At 38.8% G+C, this 26,675-nt stretch overlaps 1 protein-coding gene across 2 annotated transcripts; it reads right to left on the bottom strand.

The window, feature by feature from the left end:
• Positions 1-5,634: 5,634 nt before the first annotated feature.
• Positions 5,635-26,449, bottom strand: LOC138201429 (ly6/PLAUR domain-containing protein 1-like). 2 transcript variants are annotated; one of them, XM_069154921.1, is made up of 3 exons: positions 26,314-26,449; positions 23,856-23,987; positions 5,635-9,116 (listed from the first exon to the last, which is right to left on the bottom strand). In XM_069154921.1, the coding sequence occupies exons 1-3, from the start codon at positions 26,360-26,362 to the stop codon at positions 8,884-8,886; spliced, it is 414 nt and encodes a 137-aa protein (XP_069011022.1). In that variant the 5' UTR covers positions 26,363-26,449; the 3' UTR covers positions 5,635-8,883. The 2 variants fall into 2 exon arrangements, with proteins under 2 accessions (XP_069011022.1, XP_069011023.1); XM_069154922.1 differs by lacking the exon at positions 26,314-26,449 and adding an exon at positions 25,985-26,102.
• Positions 26,450-26,675: the final 226 nt, after the last annotated feature.

Here is a 26,675-nt window from a genome sequence, read left to right on the forward strand (position 1 = left end):
CTTTATACAATTTCAGATATAATTGTAGGTAACATGAGCTCACCATAGAACTGACTTATGATAAGCATAAAAATGGCTACCATTTTTTAAGTATTTCAGATTACTCATTTTCCTCAGTGTAGCTCAGCTGATCCTTATGTAGGTAGACACTTGACAAACTTTCTCTACGCTGTGTTTCCAATTATTGGAAATTACTTTCCCCTCACCAATATAATTCCCTTATATTGCCTCATTACATAAAAAAAAATTAATACCATAATTAGTTTGATGGTTTTCTCTAAATGATATTGTACTATAATTCACTTTCGGTCTGCACATCTCATGAACAACAGCTGTATTATGACAACTGAATCTCAGAAAATGAAAACTGCTTGCCTGGCTCATTAGCTAAAAACATTTTCTAGCTTCTGGGTTTGCTTTAACATTGTGTCGCCCACTGCACATAACCAACCCGGTGTCACAGCAAAACACGAAATAGATACACCGGTCCACTGCAGCCAAATGTGAAATAGCCACGCTTTGGCCTGTCTATGCGTGACAGTTACACATTTTCCTGAAGTGGACGAAAAGGAAACCTACTGCATGCGTAGAGCCATTTGCTTTATAGGAAAATTTTACTTATTGGTAAAACACGTGGTTGGGTTTAGGAAACAAAAACAACTCAACACAATGTTGCCACTTCCTGGATTTAAACTGCATCATCCGACATGGCAGTCTGTGACTAATGACACCAAGCTATACCTCCTACCTCCTAATACCGCCAAATTAATTCCATTGTTGCCTCTGTTGCGGGTCCTTGGTTACATGATCGCACGTGACATGACATTTACATGTGTGCAAGTTTCACGCTTTCAAAATGTATAACTGTCCCGCCTAGAAAGGCCAATGCATGGCTATTTAACTTTTAGGTGTAGTGGACCGGCGTGTCGATTTCATGCTTTGCCGTGATACTGGGTTGGCTCAACAGTGTTTTCCCTACTTTCTTTTCTCTTGCTCCAGAGTATGATTACATATGATCCTTAGTAATAGTAATACATTCTTGACTGCCAAAATATGAATTTCAATAGGTAACTCCACCATTGTAAACAGACCTTTGCAAACAGGAGATGCATCTGGAACAAAGTGGAGGCCACTTAGGCAATTTTCTATCTACATGCTTCCACTCGGCCAAATCTTCCAACGACGCGATGTATCTTTTCATTGCTATGCAGACGACACACAGATATACCTTTTTCCTGGAGAGAAGTGGCTTCTTTGCTGCCCTTCTTGACACCAGGCCATCCTCCAGAAGCCTTCGCCTCACTGTGCGTGCAGGTGCACTCACACCTGCCTGCTGCCATTCCCGAGCAAGCTCTGCACTGATGGTGCCCCGATCCCGCAGCTGAATCAACTTTAGGAGGCGGTCCTGGCGCTTGCTGGACTTTCTTGGGCACCCTGAAGGCTTCTTCACAACAACTGAACCTCTCTCCTTGAAGTTCTTGATGATCCGATAAATGGTTGATTTAGGTGCAATCTTACTAGCAGCAATATCGTTGCCTGGGAAGCCTTTTTTGTGGAATGCAATGATGACTGCACGTGTTTCCTTGGAGGTAACTGTGGTTAACAGAGGAAAAACAATGATTTCAAGCACCATCCTCCTTTTAAAGCTTCCAGTCTGTTATTCTAACTCAATCAACATGACAGAGTGATCTCCAGCCTCGTCCTCGTCAACACTCTCACCTGTGTTAACGAGAGAATCACTGACATGATGTCAGCTGGTCCTTTTGTGGCAGGGCTGAAATGCAGTGGAAATGGTTTTTTTGGGGGATTAACTTCATTTTCAGAGGGACTTTGCAATTGATTGCAATTCATCTGATCACTCTTCATAACATTCTGGAATATATGCAAATTGCCATCATAAAAACTGAGGCAGCAGACTTTGTGAAAATTTATATTTGTGTCATTCTTAAAACTTTTGACCAGTGATGTACTTTCCATTACAACCATATGAATCTGAAGTAGGTCGGTGGTCTGGGGGCATTTCATATCCAGCAGCACAAATACATTCTCCAGTTAAAGGTAAACACTCAGCAGCTGGGCCACAATCTGCTGAATCTGGTTTACACTCAGGCTGATCTACACAGAGATAACACACACACACACACACACACACACACACACACACACACACACACACACACACACACACACACACACACATATTTTGTGGTTTTATCAGAGTTATACTAAGTAATGGTATAGACTCTTCTTTGTATTCCCTTACCATTAATTCATTTTTATACACTGCATGAAATGTGAATTAACTCACCCAGGAGTAGTGAAAATGTACAGTAGGTCATCGTTGTCAGGTTCCCTTCCACAAAATGACCACGTTGCACACATTTGGGCACAGTACAGGCACAGCATCAAAAAAACAGTTTTTACACGGTTTGGCACCAATGCAAAAAATTAAAAAAAAAAAAAACAATGCAAATTTTCTCATGGAAAGCTTTAGGCTTACACAGCTCACATCAAGACACTCAGAGGAAACAGAGCTCTAACTTAGTGATAGTTTCAACAGAAAGAAAAACTACTGAGCTTCAGAACGGAAAAAAAAATAGAGATATTGAGAAACAAATAGCTATAATAATACAGAATATGTATTATTCCATCAGGATTAAATCTTTATTTAATCAGGTAGTCTCATTTAGATTGAGATCTCTTTCCAAGAGAAACGTGAGAAAACATCCATAGTCAGACAAACACAATTAACATAACTAGGACAGGATATCGATACCAACAATTACATGAGTCGGAAAATACATTGAATAACACTTTTCCAAAAAGTATACATTTTGAGGCCTTTAAGGTGTGAAACCTGAGATCCACTGTTAGCCACTCTGAATTTTTAAGACAAAAAAATGATCAACCCTGGGCTGAATGGTTAAATACGCCTTGGAGAATTTTTAACCCAACAAGTCTCCTGGTTCTCGTCACCAGGCTACAGTTAGATTTGAAAAGCTCCAGAAAAATGTATCTTTTCACTTTAACCTTATGAAATTTTTAAGAACAAGATCATGAGAAGTAGGGCTAGACAGGGTGTTGCAGCCTACCCTAGTGGATGGTGGAGGACATCCACATCCACAACTAAAAATATTTAATACATATTTTTTATGGTTTGTGTTTAAATTCAAAATATTTGATTTTACAAAGTCATTAATGAATTTCAGGTTCCAGACTTTGAGTCCGATTGAAAATTATTTTAAAAGCCTTCAAGTAGAACCATTTATCTTTTTGGAAAAGTACAATATTTGATGTATTTTCCGACTAATTGTTGGTATTGATGTCCTGTCCTAGTTATGTTAATTGTGTCTGCTGATTGTGTGTTTGTCTGACTATGGATGTTTTAGTTTTTTCAGAAAACAGATCTCAATCTAAATGAGACTACCTGATTAAATAAAGATTTAAACCTGATTAAATATTATTCTGGATTATTGCCATTTGTTTCTCAATGTCTCTGATATATTTTGTTCCTTTTTGAAGCTCAGTAGTTTTTCTTTCTGTTGAAACTTACACCAATTGTAGTGTGCCACTCAGAGCTCGGCTCCCTCTTGAGTGTCTTGACGTGAGCTGTGTTAAACCTTAAGCTTTTCCAAGTAAGGAAATTTGCATTGTTTTTTTTTGCATAGGTGCCAAACCTTGTAAAAACTGTTTTAGATGCTGTGCAAATTCTGAAGATGTTTGCCTGCAGGACATGGATTGATGGTGATTTTGTTTAAAGGAACCTGACATGATGACCACTTGTACATTTTCACTTCTCCTTTTTTTTTTTTTTTTTTTCCCCAGATTCCTTCCAGATACTAACAAGTGTCTTCTTCACAATATCTGTGGTGATTTTGCCGTCTGTCTCAACAATCCAGAAAGTTACATTATCTGACACAACTCCTGTTTGCCGTGTTCTGTTTACAATGGTGGGGTTACATAAATTAAAAATCATGTTTCGGCAGTCAAATTTGCATTAATATTACTGTGGCTCATTTGTAGTCATAGTGAGGGGAAACTACTACAATGTTGAATCAAACCCTGAAGCTAGAACACTTTTTTAGCTCATGAGCCAATCAACCAGTCATAATTTCCTGAGATCCAGTTCTCATAATACATGTCTCTCGAGTAACTGATACGGTGACATAAGGAATAGCTGAGATACACTGAAGAAAATGAATAATATGAATACTATAAAATACTGAATACTGAAAAATGATGGCCATCTTAATGCTTTTATATAAATTCTATGGTCCCCGTGGAAAACTTGTTTTCTCTGTATGGGGTGACTTAGTGTCGTAGGTTACCTGCAGTTATTTCTGTAACTGTATAAAGTGAAGATATCTGTTTTTGCAAATAAATGAGAAATTGATTCCTTTCTTTACATTAAAGCTATCATCATTCAAAAAGGAATATTGATTTAAACCATGCTTTCATGTTTACTTTTGAGTGAAATTACTTCCATCTTATCAAAATTTCACGACATTTTTTTCTGTACCTCTATCAACCCTTCTATCCATTTTCTGCTGCTTATCAAAAGTCGGGTCATCGTGGCAGCAGATTGAACAAGTTAGCCCGGATGTCCCTCTCCCCGTCGATGTTTTTTGGCTCCTCCCGGTTGATCCCAAAGCGTTCCCAGGCCAGGTGAGATATGCAAAACTCATTAAAAATGTGTTTATTCTATTTCCTCGATTGGATGTTATTCTGAGCTACTTTTTGTCGTCTGACACCCACCTTGGCCAATATAAAATGTGATATGTCTCAGTCCAAAGATACAGGTTGAGTGGGTGTGTGGTCTCCGTTATATTTGATGAACAGCTAAGTGATGACTGGAATTAATTTGTTTGTACTTTATGCACAGATACAAAAATATTCACTCTGACGTGGAGACTAGCAACAAGAGACAAAAGGACACTTTAGATTATATTGCATCTTCTTCTGCCACTTTATGTCAACAGAAGTGCAGAGTAGCTGACCAGCTGGCAGTCACTCCATTAATTGTAATTTCAAAAATACCTTTTCAAACACTCAATAAAATATTTTAAAAAGCTGTCAAAATATAGTTAATTTAAGTAGCTAATAAAAATAATAATAACGATAAAGAAGTAAAAATATAAAATACGATAAAGCACATAATATTAAGAGGTCAGAATAGTCACTTTACTACTTAAAAACAACCTTGGGCTCAGTGGTTATAAGACATTTGGGTGAATTTGAAATAAAACAGGTCTCCTTGTTCCCATGCAGGTCAAAGTGAAGTTTAAAAAACTTCATTCATTTTTACTTTACGTAAAATAAAATCTGTAAGACTATGGCTGTTGGAAGTAGGGGCGGAAGTATTTCTGTACCATACCCTGGTGGATACATTTGGGTACATTTATATTTATACATTTATATTTAAGAGTGGACCTTATGGTTTCAAACTTTCAGTCTGCTGGCCAACAATCTCTTGACATGGTTTTGGTCTGTATGGTTGTGTTTTTAACTTTTCCCCCTTACCACCTCCTGTGTCTGTCACTCCACCCACTAGAGGTTCCCTGCATGTCTTATCCTGTGTCTCTCTGCTAGCAGCACTGAAGTGCAACGAGGAGAGGCTGCAGATATCAATATCGCTGACAAGGCAAGGCTAATTTATTGGTATAGCACATTTCATACACAACCACGAGTCAAGGTGCTTTTCATAAGGTTTAAAAGGAAATTTAACCCTCAGAGACCCGCGACCGAGATGCCCATGTTTTTCCAGTGTGGGATTAAGGGGGAACTGTTGGCAAAAATGGAATATAACATTCATAATGATGTTTTCATATGGTAGAATCACCTCAAAATAAGACTCTTGTTTTTGTTTCCTTATAATGAGTCCTTAATATCTCCATAGGTAGCAGGTCCTTTCATATATGCAACTTAAACTTTTTTTTTTAGTCCAATTGTATGTATGTGTGTGTCTTTAAATATGTTATAAATGTGCAGGAAAATTATAAAACTGTTACTTTTTGACAGGCAGTAAAGTTATCTTATCTTGAAAGTAACATTGAAGGGGCATGAAATGAGCGGAGTAATGATGAAATGCTGCCTCAACATATTTTTTACAATATATTTTGTAACTCTGGCTTTCATAAGAAAGAGTGCAAAGCTGCTGTTTGAAAGTCTTTGTGTTTACTTTGTGTATACTTGCTATCGGATCCTCACCTGTTTCGTAAATAATATTGTCGGTGATTGCTGTTTTATCATTGTTTATTCTGTAAATCTGGCTTTCCTATAGCCATTGCCCAGCCACTGATGTGTGTGTGTGTATGGAGCCTTATTTTGTTAATGGCAAGAATTGTATATTCATCAAAGGATACTACTTACTTTTCAAGGGCCATAATCATGTAAGAAGAACAAACAAAATGTTTTACATTTTACAGTGTATATCATGTATACAGATATTTTTCATATTGGTGTTGAGGGTGGCATTGACAGTGGCCCTGATGGTCAAAACCATAGACTATATAAAAGTGGACGTAGCTTCCAGGTCTGACAAGGGAAGCCAATGCAGAAGTTCCTCAGTGTACAAAACCACAGAGGGCCACAAGGGGTTGGCTCTAATTGGGCTCTATTGAATCCCATTCAACTTGTCACATGAAATACAAAGTCAATTTTCTTTTCCATGTCATAATGGTGTCATTCACTAAAGTAATTTCTTTTTAGTTTTCTAGCAGCACCTCTGAAAATAATTACATATTTAATAAAACTTTAGGCCCCAAAATGTGGTATTTTTGGGGGCGTGTATGTTTGATTGACATGCCTGTGGTGCAGTCAGGGTACCACTATAGGCAGGCATGGCATAGTGTCGTTGGGATTCCAATTAGATCGAGTCAGATCCACCGTTCGCTCCTCCCCAGTTAGTCCAAATACGGTCACTTCTGGCTCCAAAATAGCAAGATGGCAACGGCTGAAATACCGAACATGAGGCTTCAGAGTGGCAGTTCACAAACCAATTATTGACATTACTGTTGGTTATCGCTTGGTCAAAACACAATAACAATTTCAGAAAACACAACATTTCAGAAAACTTAAGGACATTTCACATAACACAACATTTCAGAAGACACAAGAAATTTAGGAAAACAAAAACATTTAAGAAAACACATTTCAGAGAACACAACATTTAAAAACATTTTTAAAATGTCTCATGAAACAAAACATTTCAGAAAACAACCAAATATTGTTGTCCTGCCCTTTCTGTTTTGTGAAATGTTGTTATTTTTTCTAAAATCTCATGCATTGTGAAATGTCGAGGTGTTTTTTAAAATGTCGTGTTTTGTGTAATGTTGCTGCATTTTCTGAAATGTTGTGTTTTGCGAAATTTCATTTTATTTTCCAAAATATGTTTTGTGGAATATGTTTCTAAAATGTAAGGTTTTGTGAAGTGTCTGTGTTTTCTAAATTGCTGTTGCGTTTTGACCCTCAGGGTCACCAAACTGATCTGACTGCAATGGATGTTAACAATTATGAGAGGAGGGAGAGGTTTGTTTTTTTTTTATATCTGATACAATTTATCTTAACTGCAGGGTTTTTTTTCACCAAAAATGATTGAACAAGATTATGTTTGTACATATCATACATACTCTTTTTCGGCTTGTTAATACATTGCAGAATTAATACAAAATAATGGTATTCATACAGCAGAATTCTCCGGTTAATTCTGGAGATCTTTTCTCATCTTCCCTTCAATATGCCTTATTTGACCTCGTAGTGAAAAGACAAATAGAGATGAGCCACCTGCTATCCAACAATTTAGTGAGAAGCTGTTTAATCCATGATTCTGTTCTCCACCTCACCTTCGTCAGCTCCCCCTGAAGCTGCATAATGATTCTGTTTGTGGCATGACAAAATCTACAGAGCACTGGAGAACGTTCTATTCTCCAGTGCTCTGTAGATTTTGTACTTCGGCACAGGCGACAGCCACGGCTGGAGGCATTATATTTTCAGGTTGTCAGTCTGTGTGTCCTAGGCTTGTGTGTACAATATCTCAAGGATGCCTTAAGGGAATGTCTTGAAATTTAGCACAAACGCTCTAGTGGACTAAAGAAGAAACTGATTAGGTCTTGGTGGTCAAAGGTGAAGGTCACTGGGACCTCACATCCGTCACATCTGACTGTCCTATTCTTGTGGACATAATATGTCAGGAACATCTTGAAAGAATTTCTTCATATTTGGTACAAACATTCACTTGGACTTAATGATGATCTTATAAGGTTTTGGTGGTCAAACGTCTCTGTGACCTAATGTCCGTCCAATCCATCCATCCCATTCTCATGAACCTGTTATCTCATCAACGCCTTAAGGGAATTTCTTCAAATTTGGTACAAACATTCACTTGGACTTAATGATGATCTCATAAGGTTTTGGTGGTCAAAGGTCCCTGTGACCTGATGTCTGTCCAATCCATCTGTTCCATTCTCATGAACGTGTTACATCAGGAACGCCTTACTGGAATTTCTTCAAAATGGTACAGACATTCATTTGGACTCAAGGGTTAACTGATACGATTTATCTGGTCAAAGGTCAAGGTCGCCGTGACCTCACATCCGTCTCATGCTCATGAACTTATCTCAAGAACGCCTTGACTGTGTAGGAACATTGATGTTAACTTCAATTTGACTTGTTGGTGAAGGTATACAACCATTCTAGTTGTTTTTTAACCTGGGAGGCAAGTTGCGAAAGAACGGTAGAGTCTCAAGAGAAAAAAAATACTGTATAAAGCTTGCTCACATGTCTACAGTACATTTCACAGTACGTTATGTCTTATCTCCAGTTCACGCCATTTACATTGTCAGTACTGGAACATTTTGCAAACACATCTGAACTGGGTGTATTCTGTCAGCACAGAGCGAAGGACAGCAGGATGAGGGAAAACACAAGGAGCCACAGTGTGTTCAAGGTGACGGCAGCGGACAGCTGGGGCCGTTTCTTCTGGCGTGGTCCGTTGCACAGTGGTGTGTTACAGCAGGTGATGCACACTGAGTTCAGCTTGCTGGTGCAGAACTGCTGGTAGCCAGAAGAAGCGATAAGACAGGCTCCTGATGACGCGCAGGACTTACGGTAGTGTATTCCTAAAAATAAAGACAGAGATTGATGCATTATGAACGTAATGAAAGGATTACAGTTTGTGTGAGATAAACAGTGAGATAGGTGCACGTAAATGGGGATAAATAGGATCTTTTCTTTTATCTCGTGGATCCCAATTTGAAGGAAAACATATTTTCAAAATCTCCTAATGCTCGGTTGCTCTAATGCAGCGAAGTCATTACACTTTGAAACAGCCTGCGCCTTTACAAGATATGCACATAATTGTGATTGTCAGTGTGACATAATCAGTCCGTGAATGAGGAAAAAATCCAATGTTCTTGCTTTTTATCAGCTGCTCCACGTGTGTGTAACTGTATTTTCTCTTGGAGACAGTTATTCTAACCACGCAGTACAGAATGGATTGTAAAACCAAACAAATCTGTGTAATTTTAGAAAAGAAAAATCCATCCTCCAAATATGTAGATGTATTTCCAACTTCTGCATTCAATTGTCAAAGCTTTTCTGGAAAATATCTCAGATTGAGGCTCCACCAGCAATAATCCACATCACAATGTAATATGGATAGGAAGCTTTAGGAATTAAAGATGACAACCTCAGTTGTGACATTTCCCCCCAATATTTCCCTATATTCCCTGTATATATATATACACACACAACTGATTTATATGAAAAACTAGTTGGAACATGTCAAAGTTGTTTATGAGATTACTGGGGAGAAGCTTTAACATTTGGCTGGCATTTTATTTAAAAGAAATTTAGATATGAGCTCATGAACTTCCAATAACCCCTGAAATATTTCTCTCCTCTCGCCACCCAAGTGCAACAGATGAAGGCACAGTAACACATCATTTAAAATGTGCATCCTGCCATGTCTTACATACTGCAAATATCAGGGGACGTCCCAGAAGGTGTTGAGTAATCCAGTGGAAACACAGTGTGAAATGTTGCAAAGCTCCGGCGGGGAACGTCATGTCTAAAATCTCTCTTATGCCATGTTTATATCCCAAATTTTGGCTGTCAGCCTTTTAAAAGATGTCAGACACTTTTGAAAATCTCTGTTACTCTCTGCAAACCTTGAAATGGCAGCTTATATTACAAACACAACACAAAAAGAAATAGGCAAATACAATTATGTAAAAATCAAGCCAGTGCATCCCATGAAAATTGTTGTCTTTTGTACATATTTGGACAAACCAACATTTGATCCTCTTTGAAACAGTGCCTATCCATAAACATGGTCTAATTCAACTACACAAGGCAAATTAACTTAAAAAATAAAATAAAAAATAAAAATATCAATAGATGTGATATTGTTCTGTGGAAAAACTACACCTTTGGCATCATAAGCTTGTATTGCAGAAATAACTTCCTGTTGGCATTTTGCCTAATTGTCCATGTCCATGTCCAAATATAACAATTTGTCCATTTTCTTTGTGATTGTAGATGTATACGCTTTGACACCAACAGCTGTAAAGGTTCCATTTTATTTATTTTTTTGGAGACTTCTTTTTTTTATCAAATGGTCTGTTGTTGGGCTGAATTTGCTGGTGCAGCCAGTTATGGAAAAAGTTGAGGAAAAAGTTGTGTCATTTGAAGTCTACACTTATTGTAGATGATTTTCGTCACCTTGAAATTATTTTATTTCAAATAATTTGAATATCTTTTTGAATACCTTGCCAGACTCATAAACATCCACAACCTTTTCTCTGAAAGCCTTAGTGAGCTCTTTAGACCTCGGCATGATGACACCACACACTTCAGTGCCAAGTTCTGCATGAAACTGAAATTAAGTTGTCTTTGTAATTTGATTGAATGTGTCACTTTTATTAATAGGCACTGTTTCATAGAGGATCCAGTGTTTGCTTGTTAAAAAATAAGTCAACAATGTCCACTTACTTTTTCACAACTGTATGTGAAATAACAAAGTGAGAAAAATCCTGTGGTTGTAAATGGCCTTATAGTGTGTTTTTATTTTTTTTAAATCTTGCGCAGTATTTGGAAAATAGCAAGAGCCGATAACACGGGCAGCCAGTGGAAAATGAGCAGCAGTGAAAGCGGGAAGTGTCACTGACAGAGAATAAATATTTCATGGCTTTTATTATCCTCAACAGTAACATGAGCTATTTATCAGAGCCGCCGTCATGCACACAAACTTCTCAGCTCCTCTTCAAACTCTTTCATAACTTCACTTTTTTTTTTTATTTCAGTCCATTCACCACTCTTTGATCATAATAGTTTTTACCTTTATAGTTTTATAGTAATCAGACTTCCAGTTTTATTATTTTTCCACTCTTGAATCCATTAAAAAATTCTTTTAAAATTTGTTGTCTGATTTATCGCTCATACTTTGCACTATTTATGGACTGCTTACTATAAAAGAGTTATGGGTATGAGGTTCTTCCATCAAAATTAAACATTGCTCTCAGAGCACCTCCACGAATAGACCAGGGCAGTCGTAGCAGGTAAATGTGCTGTGAAGGTGCTGCACTTTAAATGCAATACTAAAACTGACAGAGGAGTGATTTGGGGCAAACGCCTCAGCATGGCTTTTGTTGAGAAGACTTTGATTCAGCTTCAACGTATCTTCTAATTCTGTCGTTGCAGGGCTGTTTTCTTTATTTTTTTTACTTTCTAATTAATAGAAAAGTTAAAGAGATGCCGTCAAAGTCTGCTACAGATCACGGAGTTTCTTTTTCAACTGTTTTAAAATAATACACTCAAATTCTACATGTAGCAATTTTGAGCATGAACAATATTTACAGTGACGTGCCACATTTGTTAAACAAATACCAGCCTGGTGAATCCCACAGGAAAACCTTCACTTTATAACATTAGAGCACTCAGGGGGGAGATTTAATTTAATTTGTGTTTGGGAATTCGAAGATTCAGCACTTCAATCTAAATCATGCTGTTGAGTTAATTTATGCGTGACATTTCTTATCAACTTTGGAGTGCTGAGAGAACCAGCAGACTTCAGTCAATCAGCATGGTCGGCTGCACAGGGAGGACTGAGCCGTCCAACATGTCAAAACCTCTGGAGAACCTTCGACTGCTCCTCTGAACAATGTTTGAACCAAATAAATCATTCAACCACTGACACGGTTTCTACTCCTGTTTAAGAGTCAACACAAGCACTTATGTTATATCCAGTGTTATAATGTCAGTTCAAACTTAAATGTCAGCTAGAAACATTTATTCAAATAGAGTACTTAGTTTTTCTTTTACTTTAGAAAAAAAAAAAGCACTGTTATTAACAGTGACCGGACTGACCTTGACATTTGGAAAATATCACATTTCTTCCTGTAGATGGAAGACTGTGTGTTCAACATATATCAATCTGCTATGTAGATTTTATTATCCATCTAAATCAAACTTGACTCCGCAGTGAAATTAGATGGCAGTTGTTTCATGAGCTGACATAAAGGTGCCATCCAGATACAGTGGGTACGGAAAGTATTCAGACCCCTTTACATTTTTCACTCTTTGTTTCATTGCAGCCATTTGCTAAAATCAAAAAAGTTCATTTTATTTCTCATTAATGTACACTCAGCACCCCATCTTGACAGAAAAAAAACAGAAATGTAGAAATTTGTGCAAATTTATTAAAAAAGAAAAACTAAAATATCACATGGTCATAAGTATTCAGACCCTTTGCTGTGACACTCATATTTAACTCACATGCTGTCCATTTCTTCTGATCCTCCTTGAGATGGTTCTACTCCTTCATTGGAGTCCAGCTGTGTTTAATTAAACTGATTGGACTTGATTAGGAAAGGCACACACCTGTCTATATAAGACCTTACAGCTCACAGTGCATGTCAGAGCAAATGAGAATCATGAGGTCGAAGGAACTGTCCAAGGAGCTCAGAGACAGAATTGTGGCAAGGCACAGATCTGGCCAAGGTTACAAAATAATTTCTGCAGCACTCAAGGTTCCTAAGAGCACAGTGGCCTCCATAATCCTTAAATGGAAGAAGTTTGGGACGACCAGAACTCTTCCTAGACCTGGCCGTCCAGCCAAACTGAGCAATCGTGGGAGAAGAGCCTTGGTGAGAGAGGTAAAGAAGAACCCAAAGATCACTGTGGCTGAGCTCCAGAGATGCAGTAGGGAGATGGGAGAAAGTTCCACAAAGTCAACTATCACTGCAGCCCTCCACCAGTCGGGGCTTTATGGCAGAGTGGCCCGACGGAAGCCTCTCCTCAGTGCAAGACATATGAAAGCCCGCATAGAGTTTGCCAAAAAACACATGAAGGACTCCCAGACTATGAGAAATAAGATTCTCTGGTCTGATGAGACCAAGATTGAACTTTTTGGCGTTAATTCTAAGCGGTATGTGTGGAGAAAACCAGGCACTGCTTATCACCTGCCCAATACAATCCCAACAGTGAAACATGGTGGTGGCAGCATCATGCTATGGGGGTGTTTTTCAGCTGCAGGGACAGGACGACTGGTTGCAATTGAAGGAAAGATGAATGCGGCCAAGTACAGAGATATCCTGGAAGAAAACCTCTTCCAGAGTGCTCTGGACCTCAGACTGGGCCGAAGGTTCACCTTCCAACAAGACAATGACCCTAAGCACACCGCTAAAATAACAAAGGAGTGGCTTCGGAACAACTCTGTGACCATTCTTGACTGGCCCAGCCAGAGCCCTGACCTAAACCCAATTGAGCATCTCTGGAGAGACCTGAAAATGGCTGTCCACCAACGTTCACCATCCAACCTGACGGAACTGGAGAGGATCTGCAAGGAAGAATGGCAGAGGATCCCCAAATCCAGGTGTGAAAAGCTTGTTGCATCATTCCCAAGAAGACTCATGGCTGTACTAGCTCAAAAGGGTGCTTCTACTCAATACTGAGCAAAGGGTCTGAATACTTATGACCATGTGATATTTCAGTTTTTCTTTTTTAATAAATTTGCACAAATTTCTACATTTCAGTTTTTTTCTGTCAAGATGGGGTGCTGAGTGTACATTAATGAGAAATAAAATGAGCTTTTTTGATTTTAGCAAATGGCTGCAATGAAACAAAGAGTGAAAAATTTAAAGGGGTCTGAATACTTTCTGTACCCACTGTAAATGGTCAGTGGAGACAAAAAAAATTGATAGCAGGTACTTTTGGTGAGGAAAGCCAGAATTTCATCAACAAATTACAGTTTTTCTCATCACTTGAAAAAGCATTCAACTCTTTGATTGCTTTTATCAATTTATTTATTTGTCAGCAGCACAGTTATGTGACTGAACCCAAACAGGATTTGTCCCAAACTTATGAAATTTCTCTACCCGCGTTTAGAACATGATTCAATGCCATTTTCCTCATAGACTCTTCCTTTAAGTAATCAGCTGTTTGCCTAGTATGCTTTACTTGAAATCTTTTCAACTCGTGATAAACATCACACCAGGGAGTCACACATCCTTGATGAGAGCAGCCCAATTTGGCCAAGTTTGGCCTGCATCTTCTTTGTTTTGGCCCACCATGGTATTTGACCAGCTCGTAGCTATTCTCCTTATTGGTAAGTGCTCTAAAATCTTAACCGTAATGACTATGAACAGTAAATAAACAGTAAAAGTTCATAATTTAAGTTTTATGGCAATGTACAGCAGAGTGCTGTTAAGCTTTCCTGTTAAATTCTTTTGACCCACATCTTATCTTCGAAGAATGATTGTTTTCTCTTTTTCTTTCCTTGAGATCGAGGCAGCGGCTCAGTGACAAGAGAACATTTTGAAAACATTGGCAAGAGAACTGTTTTTGACAATAATTTCTGCAAAATAAGATTTAAGAGTGTTGAAATATTATTTGAGATTTATAATTATTTAATTTTCTGTGAAATATATAATACATTTAATGAAATGTAATTTTACATAATGGAAACATTTATTTTTGGACAGGTAAGGTTTAGGAACAGATAACAGTTTGCATTAAAAATACTGTGTTTGCTACATAAGTTATGTTATGTACATACATTAATTATAGTACAAAAGTTAAAATAAGTCAACATTTTGTTTTTACATTCATCCGACTTCCTTTGTTACTCTTTATACTTCGTCACCTAGCTTCCTCCATTGCTCCCGTCATAATTACTACATCCACTAAAGGGTCACTATGATCATAAATATAGGTCATTTTACCCCAGTTCAACAAACAACCATTGTTTTCTTTTTTTCGTGTGACATCCAGCAAACAACTGAGAGCACAGTGTGCTTCGAACACCCGAAACTTCAGAACGTAGAGGAGTAAGCACCATTCATGTGATCTTAAATCTTTCAATACACATTTCACTTTTAACCCAAACTGTACCTCCACAATTTGGCTTCAAATACATTTTTTTTATATATATATTTGTAATTGAAATAAAACATACCAAAACCATAAAAAAAAAAAAATGTATGTATGATTTACTAAGAGTTTAATAGTACAAACTTTGTAAATGTGCTAAACCAGGATTGTGTGACAGCTTGATCAGATTTGACTGACAGTGACTAAGTACTTGCATGGATTCTGCTGCTATAGCCTGATTGGTACATTGAAGTTTGTGACATCACTTTTTTTTCCAAGTGAGCCACGCCCACACTTGAATCCCGTGAGAAGGAGAACGATCAAAACAAACAAAATACAGAGTTTTCGATCGTAAAATAACTACAAATAATGAGTTGTGGGTTCATGTTGGATTTAGTAACTCAGTACGAAGCTGAGAAAATGTTTTCATGTTCTTTAATATGTTGTTTTGACTTACCTGCAATGGTACTGATCACATAAGAATGTCACAGGCTTAAACTTTTAACCTCGAGAAGCCAAGGAAGCAGTTATTCAGCAACAATAATGCATCTATCTGCTTGTCTAAGCAAACTATAATTTTTGAAAGCTTTGTGCATCCAAAGTCCATTATATACTTCACAGCCATGAACGGTTCCTCTTTTTAACCAAATTAATACTGTGTCTCACCATATTCTCATTTCCTTTTGCCTGATAGAGAAAATTAACTTTTGTGAATTGCAAAAGCTAATTTAGATAAGCCATGAAATCAGGGAGACACGGCTGCAGTCGCCGATGTCTGCATCCTGCTCTGTGTCGCTTTGTGGTGTCTTCGTTGGGAGGAGCGGCGGACGGGACGGGGTCATCCATTGTTGTTACATAATCTGAAGTGGCCCACTGACGGTGAATTAGTCGGGCATTACCACATTTAATCTGAGCTGTCGGAGCTGCGCTGGATTCTGGGAGATTCTGAGGAGAGATCTAGTCTGATATCGGCTTTAAGGCCACTTAGTCGCCATCCCAGACGAATTCACATCCTGGACGCGGTCATCATAGCCTCGTTCTGACCGCCAGCCCAAATCAGTTTTTGGGCTGGCGTCCAGATTTCTGAAAGTCTGGACGGTAAAAAAAATACATTAAATACATTTAATATTTGAATCAGATTTCGTCTGGATGCTGTCTCAGCCTGGAAGTTCTGGTGGTCGCTCGGATCAGATTTCTTGCGTCACTCGCAATGTGACCCACTACGACGACGACGTCATTTTCAGAGTGACTCAGTGACCAGAATCTATGCTACCACCAGCAGCGCTATCAGAGAGTGTCGATTTTGGCGCTATGGAGGACAACAACAACCGTCAATGGACAGAAGCCAAAATAAACATTTTTATGTAAGTTCAATAAGGAAAATCTGTAACCTCTGATCATGGCTTCGTTGAATAAATCCTGCTGTGCTATCTTCTGCGTCACTTCTGCTTTTCTGCTTTTCCCTTTGACCAATGATCTTTCTGTCCGCGATTAAGAGCCAATAATGTTCTCATCCCTGTTCTTTAAATATCATCGTAATTCTGTCATTCTGCCTTTCGGACCTCTGATGGGAAAACCCCCTCCTTCCCATCACCACCTGATACTTCTGGTTATCCTGGGAATCTCCGCTGAATTTCCAATCAGTCATCTCCGATCTCCCCTCTCCCCAACCGGTCAAGGCAGATGACCGCTCACCTCTGAGCCTGGTTCTGTTGGACTTTTCTTCCTGTTACAAGGTAACTTTCCCTTCCCTCTGTCAGAGATTTTATTCCTGTTAAAGGTTTTAAAGTTTTTTTCCTCCCAGCCGTCACTCATGCAGGAAAAGTTGGGTTTCTTTCTTAAATGCCCTAAGATGTCTTATGTTGTGATTTGGCGCTACATCGGTGAACACAAATACTCCACTCCAGCATTTAGGCTCCGGGAGGTCCTGTCCTATCTCCTACATCCATCTGGGACATCGCTGTACGAACCTTCCGCTCATCGTCAGAGTCTAACCGCCAGCGTTATCTTAGCTACATATTGTTACCAAAGCAGCCTATGCAGATAAGTGGTTGATGTCTGGACGCACCAAATCTGATCCACACAGATAAAAGATCTCATCTGAGAAACAAATCCCATTTGCCTGCAGTCTCAACATATAAAACCCAGTTTCCAGGCTGCCCTCTTGGGTCTTCTCATGTACGCAATCAGACAATCTTACTGCTCCTTTTGAATATAGATATTGAATAGCGCCTTTGAGACTCGCAAAGATGCCTCAACAACCTACTCAGAGAAGAGAATCCACAGTTTCAGGGGGTGAAATCAAGTTTGGTTTCCACCGACACTGTCTCCTATCTGTATGGAAACAAAAGTCTTCACAAAAAAAAAAACAATTCTCTGCCCAGCCGGTGAAGTGCTACTTTCATCAGCTGCATAACGTGCTGCACTTTTTCCACATCGAGCGCTGTTGTTTGATTTTCAAAGGAATCCGAGGGAATCATTACGCTCGCTCGTCTTGTCACCGTTGCTCCACTTAGTGTGCTGCCTCTGACAGATTTTACATCTTCAGTGTGAAGACAAAACGTGGGAGAGACTCGTGCACGCTGCAGCGTTGGACGGCAGCTGTGACACAATCATCTGTGTGCTATTTGAACATTTATTTTAAGGCAGTTTTTGGGGATGTGGCTGTTGGTTCAGTTTGATAGCCCGGCTTACAATATCATGAAGGTGTGAGTTATTTTGGCTCCTGCTGCTCGACAAAGTCTAGCTTAACAGTACGTTTTTATTTGCCTTTTCAGTCTAAAGCTCTGTGATAGTGTTTCTTATGATTTTGCTGTTGGGTTAACATTTTTAAACAAAACATTGAGCCTCATTCGCCAACCTTTCAAAAGAAGACATTTCTTTTTATATCCCATTAATGCAGTTTTTACAAAGAGTTCTGGCATTCACCAAAGTTTTTGTTTTTGTAGGTAAGAACAGAATCAAGAGCACACTTATGTACATTTGAGTGCTCACATGTTTGTGCAAAATATTTGGTTATTGTGTTTTTTTCAATCCTATATTATACGATTTCAATTACATTGATATTTTTGTTTTATAATTTATCTATTTTCTTTTTTTTTATAATTGTTTTTGCAAAGCATTATGGTTGTAAATAAACACTAGCACTCCAGACTGGACAACAAACAAGCTGCCCAAGTTTCACAGGAATAAATTCCTTGTTTGTAGCTAAACGGTTTAAAACTATTTGGACTTTTACTTTTACTGATTATTTACAATTTACATTTAATCTCAAGAAGGAAATACTGCACTAAAAAAACAAACAGGTTTCAACGCATCTTAATCTTTTATTTAATGTGTTTTCGTTTCTTTAGGAGTTCCTGAGGTTCTGGCCAGTGTTGAAGCTCTCTGCGTCAGAGTTCGGGCCATTCGTCCATGACGGCGTGGTCAGATGTTGGGCAGTTCAACGGGATCTGGAGATACAGCTGCGGCAAGGTTCTGTTTCAGAGGGTGGTTGTCGCTCATCATTGATCAGAGATCTTTTGCTGAAAAGTTCTCGATAAACCTAAAGCAGATAACGTATTTTTGGACCAAAATAATAACATGTGGTTGAAAGACACTGAACTGCTTTGTGGAGCTGAAAGAATCTGCAGTCCGGTATTCATTTTCTGTAGGTTCATCGAAACGAACCATCACTGCCAGATTAAGCATCTGTTGTCAACATAAAAAATAATGATTAGCGTAGCTTTGAAATATTCTGACATTACAGTTATATGATTTTAAATTTTTAAAAATCCAGCAAATTAAAAAAAAAAACTAATTCTGTGACATTTTCTGCCTTTTTTAAGTTAAGTAAACTGATAGTTTTTTGATGAATTTAGCTGAGCTGAGCTGCCACATTATTTCAGCTAGCTTTTCCTCTCATTTGTGTGTCATTACATTTTCTAGCTTCCGTCCATTTCAGATTGCCCGTCAGAAACTGAAGGGTTTTTATTTCATTATTTCGCTACATCTTTACGCCTCAGCTGTTAAAAGAGGGGCAGAGGACATTGGAAATGAGAGGTGGTCTGTTGGAGCACAGCAATCATCTCCCCCTTTAAATATGGTCCTCTCTGAGGCAAAGACACGCTCTTATTGTTCCTCAAGACATAATCAGAGGAAAAAAATGATGATTATAGTAATCAAAGACCAGAAGCCAGGCTGGTCTCAGGAGAGTGTGCGCTGCCTGTGTTGTCTGTCTACTCTTAGTGGTTTGATGAAGGCTGTTTGCTCTTGAGCTTTCCCTCTGCGTTGTGCCAGCCTGCAGCCTCTTCCTCAGCTGAAGAGCCTGCGTGTAGATGAATTTCTACAGTTTAACGCCCTCCAGGTACAGAAGGACGAATCTCTGAGCCAGATAATAGGAAATAGCCCACTTCTGCGCTTCCACGTCTCCTACATCTACATTGTAGAACAACATGCAGACTCACAGGCCTGTAGAGGCAATCACAGGCCAAGTGTACTTAGTAAGAATCACGACTGATTATTATTCTTATCACTATAGAACACGGCACTGAGGAGGCAGTGCAATTGTGAATGTATCTATTGCATTTCAAACAGCGATAAGTTGCGGTCAGTTGAATTTCTAAGCCCTCCTTTTCATGCAGAGCAGCAATAACGATAACACTGGGAGATAAAGGTCGGGACGTACACGGGCGTTCATGCAGAAATTTTCTTATTAAAGAACTGTCGACACTATAGCGCAGCGCCTCTGCCCTTTGAATTGGGATCCACATTTTCCAAAGACAGGAGCTTATTGAGTTTGCTCATCAACAGTGGAGAGAGGGAATAAAAAAAATAAAAAAAAATAAACACCCTTCCAATTTTCGCTGGCTGTGAAAATGAAGGAGACGGGGAGAGTGACCTTCAGTGCTGTGTTCTGACCAGCTGGAGCAAACAGGCATGTAAATACAGCAGAAACACGCTTTTTTATGGGTAAAAAAAACTGCAATCCACCCACGAAGGGCTGAAGCAGAGTTTCCCTCAGGCAGAGAATGATATTTAAACCCGACATTCAGACATGGTCATAAACCTTTATAGAAGATCATGAACTTGAAGATCATGAAGATCATGAATTTATGTGCTTTCTTCAGCCCGGGAAAATCTAAAAAAATCAGGTCATTACTATCCCCCCCTTGCCTCACATAATTTAACATAAACAAACCAACTCATTCAAAATGCAGCAGACAGAGTCATAACCAGGTCCAACAGGAGAGAGCACGTTACACCTTTTTTTTTTAAAAACACATCATTGGCTCCCTGTTAATTTTAGAATAGATTTCAAAATTTTAATGATCACTTATAAGGCTCGCAGGGGGCTGGCGCCTGAATATATAGCAGACCTCCTGTCCCCCGACGAGCCTACATGCAACCTGAGATCCTCTGGTAGGTCGTTCCTGACCACACCACGAACTAACCACAAAACTAAAGGTGACCGGGAGTTTTCTGTTCGGGCCCCTCAGTTATGGAAGGACCTGCCAGAGGAGATCAGGGATGCTGACACACTGTTTTCTTAAAGTCACTCTTAAAAATGCACTGTTTTAGACTTGCCTTTTGTTGACTGCATTTCAGTTTATTTTACTGATTGACTCTCTGTTTTTTTTGTCTGTTTTCATTCTGTTGTATTTTATCATTATATATTATACTGTTGCATATTGTGTTTTAAATGTAAAGCGCTTTGTAACTTGTTTTTTTAAAAGCGCTATAGAAATAAAGTTATTATTATTATTATTATTATTATTATTATCATTATTATTATTATTATTATTATATGTGAAGAACACACTGACAAAAGCTAAGAAAGTCCAAACTGCCTCTTCAGGTGTAAATAGCCTCTCACCTAATGCAATGCTAATGATGTTGCCCCAAACACTGTGGTGGGTCAACAAACATTTATCAAGTTGTGATAGGTTTTCTGAAAATGCTGATTACTAGTTATTACTGTAGAGCACAATATTTACACTATATAATATGTGCAATTTTACCTACGTCTGGAGTTACAGCCACTAAACATCCATAAAGCACAACTTATACTGGATGTAATTTATTTTCTTTGTCATGACCTGTTTTAAAAACACACAACAGGAACCAAAACTCCACCACAGGCTAATAGATACAAGATAATGAACTCCCTGCAGCCAGAGTGCACATGTGATTTTATTTTCATTGTGTTTAATGTTGAAAATATTGATGTCACTGTGAATAAGATGATAATTTATGTGATTCAAAATCAAAAAGACTTATCATTATTAATAAATCTAATTGCAAATATAGCAATATACTTTAACATGTTTTATATAAACATGAGATCTGTGACCCACAGATGTACTGACCAGAACATAGAACAAGTTTTTTTTTCAGGGCTTTGGTGGGCGAACTTTATGAAGGGCTTGATTTTAGAAAGACTGAAGTCATGCAATTTTTATAATAAAAAAAATCTTTACATTTTACTTATCAAAATTGATCTCAAAAGTTTAATGCTTAGTCATACTCTACAGCCTGCTAACTTAAACCCATAGACTTTTATTTTAAATATAAACAGCACACAGCTGTTACAGTCAAGTTCACACAACACCTCTCACAAGAGGAGGATTTTAAAGAGTTTTTAAATCTGGTGTCTGGTGAGACATTCCCTCTCTGGCAGGATGAATATGTACCCAGTGTCATGCTTTTGGTCTGTTTGCTTCTCCTGTGTCTGGTTTTTGAACCTATGTCATTGCTTGTGTTCGCCCACCACTTTTTTGCACTGTGACAACTTCTATTTAATTTATTCACTGTTGTACAGCTGCAACAGGAGTCAGGTACAATAACGTGAGCATGTGTTAAGTGTTTTTTGTAATTACTCTCACTTAGCAGAAGGGGGAGAAACAATGCAGGTTTAATAGTAGATCAGATTTCATTTGCATTCCTGGTTTGATTCGGAAAACTTTTCTGACTTCATAAATTGTCCATTTTGTTTATAACATTACACCAACTCTTTCACCTCAACCAAGTCTATCTGTATCATGCTAATATTAGCCGATACGTCAGCGCTGGCGATTTATCTGTCAGACTCTATCATATTGTTTTATAACTTGCAGGATATGAGGCTTTGAAAAAGTCTGATATAACACAAAGGACACAGCTGTCACTATATCTCCCATATTTGCTTCTCTTCATTGACTCCCTGTGAAATTTAAAATCCTGCTACTCACATGAAAAAGCCTTTAATGACCAGACTCCATCATATCTTAAAGACCTCATACCATCCTAATAGAGCGTTCACTGTCAGAGTGCAGGCTCACTCGTGATTCTTAGAGTTTCCAAAAGTAGAATGGGCAGCCGGGACTTCACCTTTCAGGGCTCCTCTTCTGTGGAAGCAGCTCAAAGTTCGACACCATCTCTACTTTTAGGCTTAAAAACTTTCCTTTTTGCTAAAGTTTATCGTTAAGGTTGACTCACGTGACCCCGAACCATCCCTCACTGATGCTGCTATAGATCTAGGCTGCTACAATTCTTTTTAAAAAGGATCCTTTAATGTGGTTGTTTATGACTTAGGTATGTCATTTTGCAACTGAAAGGTGTTTTTAGACAATGTTGCATGAGGATTTCACACTTAGGACAGTCCTTTCAGGAAATCCTGATCTTGCAAACGCAATAATTAACGCAAATTCAAGCAGTGATATGTAGCATGCTTATTATCAGAGAAAGTGATTACATATTACTTTTCATTAGGTAGTTGTTAAAAAAAAAATGCTTAAAATTTTACCGCAAAAAACGCCACCACAAAATCAAACATTTTTCATGAAAACAATCAAAAAAATTCTGAGAAATCCAGGAGGGACCGTTGAAATAAAATCAAACTGAATTGTATGCACAACATGAACTGAAACATTTTGTTCTCATGAAAATGACGTCGTTTATACCAATGCCTGCTGTTTCTGATACTAATCTACAGCTAAGACTTTCATCCTCTAATGATAGTGCGCTCAAGGGCCTGTCTCTGCTGACCTCAGATCAGTTTGATATCTGGTCGACGCAGAGAGCCTCGCTTTTGGCTGAGTGTGCTGGAGAGCTCTCGCGCTCTCTCTTTGTATCGAGGCAGCTTCAAAACACGGCAGCAATATAAACTGTTTCCTTGGCGCCATTTCAAAACATCCTTTTGTTGACAAGATTTCCAGTGATTGAGAAAACGAAGCAGCCTGAGCAGTGAATCGTACAAACTAATCCTGCTCGTGAGAAACTGGACGACAGTTTCCCACTCACAGACACTCGTCCTCTCACTTCGGTTTTAAGCTGTATCGATTTCATGCCAAAAATAAACGAAGAGCACTCCAGAAAGTCTCTAAATTAAAAAGTTGAATCTCAGCTCTGTAAAAGCACCAAAACCCAATCTACTGCCCTTTTAGGTTAAAGCCAATCTGTCCTGACTGCGCTCTGAAACCAGTTCTTGCACTGAGATGAGAACATGGTTACAAAAAGTAGACAAAGCTTACCGTCTTCCTTCACCAGAACCTCCTTCTGGCACATGTCCTGCACGTTCACGGTGCAGTTGACGATGAACTCTGGCGTGGAGCAGTCGTGTGTCATCTCCTCACACTGGTAGCACTGAATCTGCAGAGCCAGCCCTGCGACACACACACACACACACACACACACACACACACACACACACACACACACACACACACACACACACACACACACACACACACACACAGAGAGAGACAGAGTCGATATCATTGTCACCAGCCTGTTAACAGCTTCCAGCAGTTTTCATTAATTGGGTTCCATTAATTTCCTCTAATATTGGAAAATAAAGAATTACTTTAAAGTGAAACTGAGTTTAATTTTGGTGAATATTCTGACTTTTGGTTCCCTCTGCTCCGACCATTTCAAATCAACGTGACAGAGTCTCTCAATTATTTAGCTGCGAGTGAGTTGCTGCTGGTTCATCTCTTACAGCAGCCCGTTGTTGCAACATTTCATCATGTCTTGCTTTGAAGGGATGTGTTCGTGTGTTTCTGCTGTAAAACTGACTTGTTTGTACCGAGCTCGCTTTGCCGAGTGTCCCTCAGAGCACTCATTTATTTGGACGGATGGGAGAAACAGAAGTGAACTCAGGTCATGAATACAATGATTGAGTATCAATGCTGGCTTTCAGACTTCTATTACGGTTGCTTAACCAGAGCATGTGCGTTACAGTACGGAGCACAACTACAAGTGTCCTGAATGACCAGTTTCAAACATGTTTCAGTAATTTTATAACTTTAAAAAAGGTGACTTCTAGTCAAGAGAGTCACACAAGAGAAATGAGAATGAATGCGAATGAGGGTGAGATTTTATGCACCAAATCATCACCTCTCGTATCACACTCGTGTCAGCATCTGTTGTCATATATTTAACAGCAGTCAGCTAATGTGGAACGACAGTTTCAGTTCACTGATTGCACTGGATGCTGAGATACAAATGGTTGTGAGGTACCTTCTTAACCCTCGTGTTGTCCTCGGGTCAAAATGACCCGCAACTGTGTTCAACCAAGTTCTATTTTATTTCTATATTTTTATATTTTTTGGGATCATTGGTCATCATTCTTTAAAGAAACCCTCACAGCCTCCTTGTCACCAATGATCCCAAAAAATATGAAAATAAAATAGAACTTGGTTGAACACAGCTGCGGGTCATTTTGACCCAAGGACAACACGAGGGTTAAGTATTGAATGAGTTAACTTACTTTTGGCCTTTTCTACATTTCAGAAGACATAGTTTATTTTCTAATGCACCAGCTTTATCTGACAACAATGTAACTACAAGTCATTTTAGAGATTTCATCCAAAAGATAAGCGCTTCACTCCTAAAAAGGGAAAATTCACATTACATACAGCACAGAGGCATGTTAAGGGGTAAGAAAATCAGATAAGCAGTGCTTTGAGTCAGATAAAATAAAAACACATTAAAGAAAATAGATGCAATAATTAAAAAAAAGAAGCTATATACAATACATGCCTTACAAGATCTCCGACTTTATTAGTTATTTGTGCAAGAGTGTGTCTTTGATAGCCATAATTTGGAACTACAGGCAAGAGCCATATAAAACTGTGAATATACAATACATTTAATAATATAAACACAGCAATACAGCAATAATGCAATGTGATGTACATAAAGTAGAAATCAAAGTAAGTAGTGGTATTTAACATGATAAAATGGTCACATTATGAAGAATGACGCATGTTCACCACTAAGTATACCAAAGTGAATAAATAATTAAATATCAACGGAACAATTTAATCGATATGAAATGCTAATTAGCTCTCTGGAGGGGAATAATTTGACTACTTTTATGCACTTTGTGCTGATAATAATTCTGCACTTTCATTAACATTTTAAACGCAGGATTTTAATTTCCCGATTTTTGCTTTTACTCGAGGATGTGAATTCATTCCATCACCGCCCGAGACTGATCAATCTCCTTCTGTCCCTTCGACAGAAGGAGAAAAGCGTTCCTCCTCCCTGAGCCACCGTGGAACATCCTAGAGAACGAAGACAGGCTTATTTGACAGTTACGAAGTGGAGTCAGATTTGGGCTCTGCGTGGTCGATCAGCAGTGTCTGTTAAAACTTACCTGGATGGTTTCGGGCGCACAGGTGAGCAGCGCCGCGGTCAGCTTTTTTTTTTGGAGTCTACAACCTCATATGGTAAAACTAAAGCCGCGGCGAGTGCTAATTTGAGTTTTGTGTGATTATAGTAACGAGCCATAATCGGAAATGTGCTTAACTTTTAAAGAAAGACAAGGTCGGATCAGCCTCCAAACTGTGCGAGCTGCTACGACCACCTTCTCTCCTCCGCCGGTCCCCGCGCTGCTTCTCCAAAAAAAAAAAACATAAGAGGGTAGTTGGAAGTTTGGGTGTCAAACCGCAGCCTATTAAATCCCGTGACACTGTGAATCCATACCTGATCTGAAGAAGAACAGGAGCAAAGTTGAGACAGTGAACAGCCGCATCGTCCGCTTAGTGTGACTCCGAGCAGAAACATGAGAGACGGGTGGGCGCCGGCTCCGAGGTGCGAGCACAGGGCAGCAGGCAGCGTGTCATGGTGAGACCTGACATCTCCTGCGACGCTTTCAGCTCTCTTATCCGCCGCGGACTCACACACATGCGCGCGCACGGCAATACTGTGTACCACGTGATTTGACAGTGATGCTGAAGAAACTTTAAAAGCATCTTCTTTATTATTATTATTATTATTATTATCATTGGAATCCTTAAAGCGGCTGACAGTCTGTAATAACGCCTGTATTTTTGCTCCTCCAACTA

The sequence above is a fragment of the Embiotoca jacksoni genome, unplaced genomic scaffold (assembly GCF_022577435.1).
Source record: "Embiotoca jacksoni isolate LCO1_2020_lvr unplaced genomic scaffold, fEmbJac1.0.p SCAF_2, whole genome shotgun sequence".
In the NCBI taxonomy this organism is placed as follows: domain Eukaryota; kingdom Metazoa; phylum Chordata; class Actinopteri; family Embiotocidae; genus Embiotoca; species Embiotoca jacksoni.

What these genes read in the sequence shown, in the direction of transcription:
- LOC138201429 (XM_069154921.1), bottom strand. Translation starts at nt 26,362, where the DNA reads ATGCGGCTGTTCACTGTCTCAACTTTGCTCCTGTTCTTCTTCAGATCA. An exon ending in CCTGTTCTTCTTCAGATCAG is followed by an intron (nt 23,988 to 26,313) that starts GTATGGATTCAC and finishes TGTGTGTCGCAG; the next exon opens with GGCTGGCTCTGCAGATTCAG. An exon ending in GGTTCTGGTGAAGGAAGACG is followed by an intron (nt 9,117 to 23,855) that starts GTAAGCTTTGTC and finishes CTTTATTTTTAG; the next exon opens with GAATACACTACCGTAAGTCC.